General features: G+C 50.9%; 1 protein-coding gene across 3 annotated transcripts in view; it reads right to left on the reverse strand.

Annotated features, from left to right (window-relative positions):
* Nucleotides 1-5032: 5032 nt before the first annotated feature.
* Grid2ip (Grid2 interacting protein) overlaps nucleotides 5033-10733 on the reverse strand; it is a 35624-nt gene continuing 29923 nt past the window's right edge. Inside the window, exons 14-21 of one of the 3 annotated variants that reach the window (XM_028756077.1) lie at nucleotides 10088-10165; nucleotides 9366-9562; nucleotides 8923-9078; nucleotides 8697-8783; nucleotides 7903-8032; nucleotides 7690-7808; nucleotides 5607-5771; nucleotides 5033-5428 (exon numbers count right to left, since the gene is read on the reverse strand). In XM_028756077.1, coding sequence (XP_028611910.1) covers nucleotides 5357-5428; nucleotides 5607-5771; nucleotides 7690-7808; nucleotides 7903-8032; nucleotides 8697-8783; nucleotides 8923-9078; nucleotides 9366-9562; nucleotides 10088-10165 — 1004 coding nt within the window. In that variant the 3' untranslated portion in view covers nucleotides 5033-5356. The remainder of the gene's footprint in view (nucleotides 5429-5606; nucleotides 5772-7689; nucleotides 7809-7902; nucleotides 8033-8696; nucleotides 8784-8922; nucleotides 9079-9365; nucleotides 9563-10087; nucleotides 10166-10733) is intronic. The other 2 variants (XM_028756075.1, XM_028756074.1) reach the window with 2 other exon arrangements.

Below are 10733 nucleotides of genomic sequence, written 5' to 3' on the forward strand. Positions count from 1 at the left end.
ATAAAATAAAATAAAATAAAATAAAATAAAATAAAATAAAATAAAATAAAATAAGCACTTTGTTTCTTTTCCTCTCCAAACTGACTGCTCTCGTCACTGGCATTGGCAATGACTGTGATCAAAATGCTGGCATATCAGTTCTGCGCTACCTCCAGAAACTCGTGTGTATTGATTTACTGATTGAGACGAGGTGTTGCATAGCTCAGTCTGACCCCAGTGACCTTGACCTGATCCTCCTGCCTCCACCTCCTCAGTGCTGGGATTACAGGCATGCACCACCACACTCCATCAATGCAGTGCAAGGAATTGAACCCGGGGCTTCATCCATGCTAGGCAAGCACTCTACCCACTGAGCCACGTCCCCAGCCGACTTTCTGTGCTCTTGCTTATTTGTTCCCTTGGGCTCTTACCTCACATGTGAAAATGATCCCAGCTTTTGGCCACAGGATGAACCACCACCTGAGGCTGTCACTGCTTTCCCTGTCAAAGTTCCAGGTGTGGGGAAGAACACTGGCCAAGCTCCCAGAGCTATGATGGTATCCACTGAGCCTGGCTCATCTCAGCAAGGCCCAGGTCACCCAAACCTTGAGCACTAAGTGGCTGTCATTTTAAGCCATTTTGAGTTAAGGTCTGGGGTCTAGGGCAGGAGGATCCCAGGTTCTAGGCCTGCGTGGGCTATATGTGAATGAATTCAAGGCCAGCCTGGGTAACTTAGCAAGACTCTGTCTTCAAATTTAAATTTTCAAAGAGACTGGGGATACAGGTTAGTGTAGGGCACTTGCCTAGAATCCACCAATAAGGGGCTGGGGCTTGGCCCAGCAGTAGAGTGCTAGCCCAGAATCCACAGTGACAGTTCTGCCCCCAGAATCCACATGGTGAAATAAGAGAACTGATTTCCTCAAGTTTCCCTTGAACTTCCACAAGCCTCTGTTAACAGACGCTACCAAATAAGTAAGTAAGTAAGTAAATAAATAAATAAATAAATAAGTAAATGTAAGCATTTTTTCCCAAATAGAATCCCTTAGCGAGGGGCGGGGGGGGGGGGTGGGGAGGGGGGGGGGGGGGGGGGGGGGATTGGCATAGCTCAGCTGCACAGCACCTGCCTAACGTATCCAACTCAATCCTCAGTAACATAGGGCAAAACGAGGTTAAAGTTCAGTTTGTTACACTGTAGCAAATTGCTAACTGATACGGGGCATGCTAAGGAATCCTAGCCAGTGCTTGGTTTGTCAAACTGCCATCTAGTGGCTGGATCTTGGGGCAAGGGGCACGTGCCTCTAACTTCAGATGAATGCTATGGAGTCCCGCCTGGGCCAGGGGACCTTGCCTGGTAGAGACTGGAATCTGTAGATCTCGCAGAGATTTTATTTAAAAAAAAAAATAAATGTTGCAGTTCTGGCCAGTGAACAGTAGGGCCCCATGTGTTCTAGTTAAGCACTCCGCTGCTAACTACATCTCTAGCTTCTTCCTCCTCCTGGTTAGCTTTTATTTCAAGTCTCAATAAGTTACTCAGGTGGGCCTTGAAATTTCTGTCCCCCTGCTTCCAACTTCTGGATAAGTTGTGACTTCCTCCTCCTCTTCCCCCTCTTCCTCTTCCTCCTCCTTTTCCTCCTCCTCTTCTTCCTCTCAAGACACAGTTTCTCTGTGTAGTCCTGGCTGTCCTGGAACTCACTCTGTAGACCAGGCTGGCCTCACACTCAGAGCTCTGCCTGCCTCTGCCTCCTGAGTGCTGGGATTAAAAGCCTGAGCCACCATTCCAGCATGACCTGTAATTTCTAATCCCAGCTCTAGAGATTTTGAAAAATGTATTATACTTTATTTATTTGTGCATATATGCCTGTGCATACATGTGAAGAGGGCAGAGGACAATCTGTTCTTTCTTTCTGCCCCATGTACATACTGGAAATCGAACTCAAATGGGCAAGGTTAGTGGCAAGCCCCTTTACCAACTGAACCGTCTCTCCTTTTAAATTCGGGTTTATTTATTTAATTTTATGTGTATGAATATTTTACCTGCATGAATGTGTGTGCATGCTTGGTGCCTGCGGAGGTCAGAAAATGGCATCAGAAGACTCCCCTGAATCCTCCAAAACAAACAAACAAAAAAAACCAGCCTGCAATTAGCAAGCCACCATGTGGTGGTGTGATTCAAAACCCAGTTCTCCACAAAAACAAGTGCTCTAAGCTGAACCATTTCCCCAGCCCCCAACAAGGACTGTTTCTTTAAAAAAAAAAAAATTGTTTTACATGTGTATGGGTGTTTTACTTATATGTCTATGCACTACATGTGTGCAGTGCCTGTAAAGGCCAGAAGAGGGCGTCAGCTTGCCTGAAACTGGAGATAGCAAACAGTTGTGAGCCTCCTCCACGTGAGTACAGGGAATTGAACTGTGGTCCTCTGGAAGAGAAGCCAGTGTTCTGAATCTCCAAGCCCCTCTTTAGAGCCTCTATCAAGAGTTGTGTGACACTCTTTTCCTGGGACACACATACCAGGTACTGTGTACAAGGTGGGCTGCTGAGGAGTAGCAGGAGCTGACTAGGCAAGTTCCTTCTTGACACACACATCTTGGTTGGAGTATTTTAACAGGATGGATGAGCATACGGAAGGTAGAAGGGAAGACCAGGACTGTGGAAGACTCTGAAATACCACATGTGGGCTGGGGATGTGCTCAGTGGGTAGAGTGCTTGCCTAGCATGTGTGACGCCCTGGGTCCCACGCCCAGCACTGTGGAAATCAGTGTGGTGGTGCATGCCTGTAATCCCAGCAAGAGGAGGTGGAGGCAGGAGGATCAGGTCAAGGTCATCTATAAAGTCTGAGCACAACAATGCCTATTTGATTTTTGTGGGAGAAAGAAAGATCTGAGGTACGGAGAGATTGCTCAGTGGTTAGGTGCACTTAGCCTACACCCACCCGTCACGCCTGTTCCAGGGTATTTGATTCTCTCTTCTAGCCTTCAAAGACACCAAACTCATGTGGACAAACCCACCCATGGACGTACACATACACATATAACTAAACTTTTTTTAAATCCAAGATACAAAAAGAAAAAGAAAATCTAAGATGCAAAATGAAAGCCCATTCATACTATCCCTGGGAAAAAGTAAAATGAAGAGCTGAAATTGATAGCTCGTGCTTTATAATCCCAGCCTGCAGGAAGCTGAGGCAGGAGGATTCCCATGAGTTTAAGGATAGCTTGAGCTACAGAGACCCTGTCACTATAAAATAATGATATAAATTAAAATAAAAGTCAAAATGGGCTTTGCAGTACATGGCTATAATCCCAGCGACTGGGGAGTAGATGCAAGAGGATTCAGAGTTCAAAGCCAGCCTAAGCTACAGGAGACACTCTCAAAATAATAACCAGGGCTGGAGGTGTAGCACAGTGGTAGAGCACTTACCTAGTGTCCGTAGGGCTGGGGGTTTGAATGCCAGCAATATAAAATAGATTTAATTTAATCATTTTAGAACAGCCAGCAAGATGGCTTGCTCCTCAGGGAAAGGCACTTGTATCCAAATCTAAACACTGTCCTCTCACTCCCACACTGCAGCTCACATCTGTGCATACACACTCAGGAGAGAGAAAGCCCCAAAGAGAGACAAAAAGGTGTGTGTGTGCACGCGTGTGCGTGTGTCTCTGTGTGCCTGTATGTCTGTGTGCATGTGCCTGTGTGTGTATGTGTGCACCTGTGCGTGTGTGTCTGTGTGTGTGCATGTGTGTGTCTCTGTGTGCCTGTGTCTCTGTGTCTTTGTGTGTCTGTGTGTGCATGTGTCTGTGTGTGTATGTGTGCACCTGTTCGTGTGTGTCTCTGTGTGTGCATGTGTGTGATCCTATTGCATCTTATTGCAGGAGTCTGGGGCTCCGAGCAGTGAATACAAGTGCTGGGATTCTGCTCACCATCCCAGCCACGCAGACTCCAGAAAACTCACAACTCTGTCCCAGATTTACGCAGTGCAGCCTTGGGGATCCTGTATGTTCCAGATCGTTTCACCTGCCTCGAACCTGCCCTGCTCACACAACCCGTTCCGGGGAATGCCATCACTAGCCAGGAGAAGAGCTCTACAGCAGGCCACTGAACTGGTGTCACTGCCCCGAGATAGCCCCCTTCATGTGCTTTCTCCCCAACCTTCAGGATTCCCATTCTACTCCCAACATCCCAAGCTGGTATGGTTAAAACCTCAATTGTTGGGCCACCCTGATGTGGGTAAGGATGCTTGCTGCCAAGCCTGATGACCCGAGTCCACTACTCAGGATCTCCGTGGTGAAGGAGAGAACTGACTTGTCCTCTGACCTCCACATGCTCTCTGCACACCGCTCTCATCCCACCTCCACACACGTCAAAACCCCAAATCTCTCAATTTTGGCTGAGCCTAGAGATGCAGGCCTGGCGTTCCAGCTATTGTGGAGGCTAAGGTAGAAGAAGACATAAAAGTTTAAGGCCTACCTGGGCTATGGAGTAAGTTCAAGGTCACCCTGAACAACTAAGATGTGTCTCAAAAAGCATACAGGAGGCTGGCTGGCGGTGCGGCTCAGTGGCAGACTGCTTACCTAGTATGTTTAAGGCCCTCGGTTCATTCCCTTAGTACCATAATGCCAGCACTGGGGAGGCCTGGGAAGAAGTATAGCAGTGAGCTGGAGGCCAGCTTGGGCTACATAGTGAACTGAAAGGCCAGTCTGTTATATAGTGAAACCTTACAAGGGGGTGCGGGTGGGGAAGGACGAGGAGGAAGAGCAAAAGGAGGAGGATGAGGAGCAGTACATGAAGCATGGTGGCCCATACTTATAATCCTAACACTTGGGAGGTAGAGGCAGGGGGATCAGAAGTTCAAGGCTACCCTTGACATAGTGAGCTTGAGGCCAGCCTGAGTGACATGAGACCCTGTCACTAAGAAATGAAATTGTAAAAGAAAATTAAACCTAGATTCAGCGGTGTGATAACATCTCTTCCTCCTCTAGTCCCTCTCAGTATGGAAATCTGTCCTCTCTCCTGTCCCATACTCCCGACGAGCCACAGACAACCGCAGCAAGCCAGCTTCCACTCTGCAGTCTGCCCTCAGGTGGGACATTCCCTGACACACAGCAGCATTTTATTCTCCGTTGTGGGCATCGAGGTGGAGGGGTGGGTGGCCACCCGAAGCCAGGGAGGCCTTCTGGGAGTCCAAGCAGGATGGGCAAAAGAGGGCCAGGTGGCAGCTGAGGTAGCTGGAGACACATGGCTGCAGCCCCCACCACACCCAAGCCCTTCCTGCAGCCAAGATGCATGAGCAAGTACCCTGGACCCTGGGACGTTCCTCTGGGGTGCAGCCTCCAGCACTGGTCTCCGTGCTCAGACTGCAGAAGATGCTTGGTGGCGGCTGTCACCAGGCCAGGGGTGAAACCATCCCCGAGCTGCGTGGGCCATCCCCTGCCTGCAGGTCGCTGAGGGCTCTCTGGAGATGAGGAGAGGTGGTCAGTGGACCCACCCTTCCTGCCCCGTCCTTGCACCCAGATGGCTGGTGCTGAGGTTGCTGGCTGCATCCCACCAGAGACAGGAATGTGCCACCCACTGGCACCCTTTCCAAGCCCCACCTCCCTTCAGGGGCCTCTCTAGCCTCCACCCTCGCTTACCTCAAATTTGCTCATGAATTCTGAAAAGATGCCAAAGAAGGCCTCTGAGGTAGTGGCCTTGGAGTCCTCTCCGAAGAAGGCCAGTGCCTTCCCTAGCTCTTCCATGGCCTCTCGCTGCAGACCATCCAACGCTCGCAGAGCTGGCTGTGCTGTTTCCAGAAAGGACTATAGGACTTTGGTCAAGGAAACAGCCCCTGGGTGCTTTACCCTCCTTGGTTAGACTGTGAACCCAGTAGGCCCAAGCTATTCCCTCTCTGCTCTGAAGGAATCTTCTGCAGGCAGAGAACTATACTATAACCCCCACACCAACCTCTCTCCCTCCCCCTCCCCCACCCCATCCTCCCCACCCCCTACCTCCCTAATCCCCAATCCCACATCTCCCCAGCCTCATCCCCACCCCTGTCACAGGTTCCAGGCCACCAGTCCTTAACTTCATGCATAATTAATGTGCGTTCTGAATAGCCTTAGACTTCCCTTGCCCTTGATCTCCCCACAAGGGGGTGCTATCCTCTTGCTTCTGCTTAGTAGTTTCTTGATCCTTATTCTGTAGCCCAGGCTGGCCTCTAACTCCAGACCTTTTGCCTCAGCATCCTGGATGCTAGGATTCTAGGTCTGAGCCCCAGTGTGTGGGGCTCACTGCCCACATTTCAGACCATTCACTTGGACCGACCCTGTCTGCCTGACACTCTGGTTTATGTGTTTGTTTGACACATGATTTCTTGTAACCCAGGCTGGCTTGGAACTAGCTAAAAAGCCGAGGATGACTTTGAACTCCCGATCCTCCTGCCTCTGAGTAGGTGTCTGCAACACCACATCAGGCTTGTTCTCGTTCCCTTCCTTCCTCTCTCCTTCTTTTTGTTTTCTTTTCATTTATTTATTTATTTATTTATTTATTTATTTATTTATTTATTTTTTCAGACAGGGTTTCACTGTGTAGCCCTGACTATCTTGGAACTCACTCTGTAGACCAGCCTGCCTGCTTCTGTCCACCAAGGGCTGGGATTAAATGTGTGTGCCCACCGCTGCTCGGCTCTTTTTTTTTCTTAATTACCTTCTTTTTGTTATTAACTAAAGCAGCTCAAGCGTTCACTGTTTCTGTCCTCCAGGGGTCAGCTCCTTCCCTCTATGGACCTCCAAGATTTAAGACAGTTTCTGGCACACTGTAAGTAACTTCTGGGGAAAAACTCAGTGGCCCTGATTCAAGGTGTTCATTTCAGTGGAGAGCAATTCTTTAGTCTGCAGAAGGCTCCAGATTCAGTCTCCCCGACACCTCCCTCACCTTGCTTTCGGCTGGCCTGACTGGCAAAGCTTTTCCTGTGTCTTGTGACTTAAGTCTGGGCTCCACCATTCTTAAGGGTACCTGACAACATGTCAATGACTTTGGGAACTATGGGTGGGCCTGTTGGCAGAGACACTGTCATCCCAGACACTTGGGAGGATGAGGCCAAAGAACTGTCATTTCAAGGCCTGCCTGGGCTATAGAGTGAATCTGAGGCTAGCCTGGGCAACCTAGAGTGGGGATAAACTTAGTATATACCTCAGTGGCAGAGTTCTTGCCTAGCATGTTCATTGTCCTGAATTCAATTTCCACCAATAGATATATGCTGTATATATAGTTCAATGATACAGCCTCAGCCTTAAATTCCCAGTGAGGGCCTGGGAGTGTAGCTCAGTGTCTGCCTAGAATCAACTAGTGAGAAGCTAGCACATCGCACAGTGGTGGAGCTCTTGCCTAGGCTGCCCCAGGGGCTGAGGACAAGGCTTGGCTGCTATCCTAGAACCCTCAGTGACAGGCTGGCAGCATGGCTCGGCAGTAGAACACATGCCTAGGCCCGTGTGCCTGTGCAGTTCAGTCCCCAGTATCCCACACACAGAAAAGAAGTCCACCGTCAGTTCTCAGCTTTGCATCAGCACCTGGATTCTAAGGAACGTAGGATGGAGTCTGTCCCAGGATCCCTGGGCACACAACAGCTTCTGCCTGGAGTGTTTGCAAGGATCTACACTGACCACGAGAGCCACAGTCAGCTTTCCTCAACCGTCCCAGAGTCCAGGTTTGTGCTGGAACAGGCTGGTTAGAGGATACAGTCATGACCACAGCAAACCTGTCCTCACTGGAGGGGGCCATGCTCTGGCAGGCCACCTGAATCTCACTGACAGTGTCGTGGAGGTCAGCCAGGTCACCAGTCAGGGCTCGCTGGTTCACTGCATGTTAGGAAAGAAGCAAAGCCTTATGGGGGCTGCATCCCCAGCTCAGGGCAGCATGCATCCGCCTCCCTCACCCACGTACCCAGCCTACCTTTGGCAGCCAGGGGCACGGTGGGCAGGTCCTGGGCAAAGCCCAGGAGCTCAGGGAAGTGCTGGCTTAGCGATTTGGCAAGGATGTGCAGAAAGGTGGATTTCCCATCCACTGTCTTGGTGGAGTTTAGCTGCAAGGGATGCCCAGCCATAAGCTTCTCAAAGTCCCCCACCAGACTTCTGGTCACACGACACCAGCTTTTTCTGTGTTCCCAGAATTCTTAGCCTGTGATACTCTTTCCAAATTCTCTCCCCACTCTCCTTTTCTAGATCCTGGAGCTGGGCCAGAGAAGAAACCTTCCACCTTTTGGCAAGTCACGCCTGGGCCTGTGTGCAGCCAGTTCCTCCCCCACCCAGGGGAAGAACTTTGTGACCTGATGTTTTCTTCTCCTATTAGAACACTTTTTGCAGAGCGGTGGTGGCACACGCCTTTAATCCCAGCACTTGGGAGGCAGAGGCAGGCGGATTTCTGAGTTCGAGGCCAGCCTGGTCTACAGAGTGAGTTCCAGGACAGCCAGGGCTACACAGAGAAACCCTGTCTCGAAAAACAAACAAAAAAACAAAAAACAAAAAAACAAACAACAAAACAAAACAAAACCAAAAACAAAGACCCACTTTTTGCTGTGTGAGCCAGGATCTTATTTAGCCCGTGCTAGACTAGAATTCTTGATCCTCTTGCCTTGACCGTCTGAATGATGGAATTGCAGGTCTGTGCCACCACACTTGGCTCAGCTACCAGGACTTGACTCGGCCTCCAAGTCTGGTAGGTAGAGCAGGTGGCTGCCTGGCCCTCACCTCTGTCAGGAAGTTGATTTTGAAGCCAGTCGTCTTGTTGGTCTTGGGCTGTCCATCGTTGAGATAGTTACCCATGGCCAACACAAACTGTGGGAAGAAAAGTAGGGTGATCCGGTCCAGATGCTCATCCCGCCCTATCCCCACGGGTAGGTTTTGATCTCATGGCTGGGAACCCCAGGAGACAAAAAGATCAAATTAAACAAACAGGGATGGGAAGCGGCTTGACCTCCAGGATCTTGGCGAGTTTCCGGCTATTTTTGAGCTCCAGAGACGCCTGTCGCAGGCACTCCAGGCTGCCTCGTATCTCCTCTGTCTTCTCCTGCAAGGTAGCCTGGAAGTGTAGACTGCGCAGGCGGGTCTTGTATTCAGGAACCGAGAGCATCTGCAGGAAAGTCAGGGGCCAGGATTCGTCCATCCCCAGCCGGGACCTTCTGCCCAGCCTAGGGAGTGAGTCCTCTGACAGATGAGTAGGATACCCTTTAGGAAAGATTAGCACGACCTTGGGGACAGTCTCATCACATCAGCCTTCACCTCAAGTGGGAACAGGCCATCAAAGGAGTTAAACTGGCACTCAGAAGCCAGAGACAGTCTTTAAGGGACCTGGGACAGAGGGAGCCCATGCGAAGGCACCCTAGCCATGGTCTAGGGACTGGAGGCCAGTATTAGCACCTGCAGGACGAACTGGTCCGGCTCACTGAGGCGACCAGGAGCCTCGCGGAAAGCCTGATATCGCTGTTCCTCGTCGGCGTCCGGAGCGAAGAGCAGCAGCTGCGCCAGATGAGCAGGCTCCAGGCGCCGGGGCTCCATGCTCATGAGCACTTGTCGCAGCTCGCCAGGGGTCAGCTTCAGGTGCGCTAGGAGGATGGCTGCGGGTGGGGCACTAGGGTGAGACAGGGCGGGACCCTAGAGAGGGCGGGGCCCAAAGTAAGGGCGGGGCCTCAGGGAAGAGTTGGTGCTTGAAGCCGCCAGGCTACTAGGAGCGTAGTGAGGACACGGGAGGAGGGGCCTGAGAGAAGTACCTAGCGGAGGAGGGCGTGGCATAGGAGTAGCCAGAGACTAGGGGTCTTAGAGACTGGTAGGATAGGGGCGGGATCCCCCAAAACAGATACCTGGTAGATGGGTGGGACCTGTGGGCGGGTCATGGAACTAGGGAGGGACGAAGATAATGTGATTGGAGGCAGGGCCAGGACCAAGAAACCCATTATGGTGGGCGTGGCCAATAGAGGGTCCTAGGAGTACACCTGAGTACACATTGGGGATCCTGCTACCCTGAGGGCCAGCCTTTAAGCAGTACGACCTGTCCGAGTCCCCACATCTTAATTTTGATCTCCCCACCCCTTTGCGGGTCTCAGCTTTTGTGGCCCTGAGGGTGGGCCCCTAAGGCTTCTCACAGGTATTATAGGCCTTCTTGTGGGACAAGATCTCCACCACTTCCTTCTTCCTGAAGGGCTCGGGGCCGGGCACTGGCTCTGGAAGGGAAAACTGTACAGTTTAATGGAGAATGGAAAGGTAGACTAGGGCTGCTGTGGCAGGGCCGAGTGAGAGCTGGGGCCACAACCAGTGGTCAGGGACCTTTTCCTGGGATGCATCACCTTAACCACATCAGCTCTAGGCATCCAAAGTCCCCCTCATTCCTGCAGGTCCAGCCTAAGGCAGTTAGCACGTGGCTTGTCTGACTGACCCCACAGTGCTGTCTCCTCACAGGTCCTCTTCCCCGCACCCCTCAGGTGAACAATCAAAACCAAACTTCCTGAGTTTGTGCTGTGTACAACAGACTACTGGCTACACGGAGTCACACTCGACCACTACAAGGAAATATCTAGAAAGGACAAGGGGAGAAGAAGTCTCAAAAAGCTGCTCATCCTACATGGCTTTGTGACTTGGTGCAAACTCTCTAGTCTCTCTGGGCTTCCGCATTAAGAAGCGAAAGTGATTCTGGGATCTAGCTTACAGGAGCATCAGAGGATTCCTGCATGCATGCAGAAGGGCTTGAAAGTTTGGAGACACAGTATCTAGAAGTGTATGCTCTGAGAACAG

This window comes from Grammomys surdaster, unplaced genomic scaffold, assembly GCF_004785775.1.
Source record: "Grammomys surdaster isolate TR1022 unplaced genomic scaffold, NIH_TR_1.0 126109, whole genome shotgun sequence".
Classification (NCBI taxonomy): domain Eukaryota; kingdom Metazoa; phylum Chordata; class Mammalia; order Rodentia; family Muridae; genus Grammomys; species Grammomys surdaster.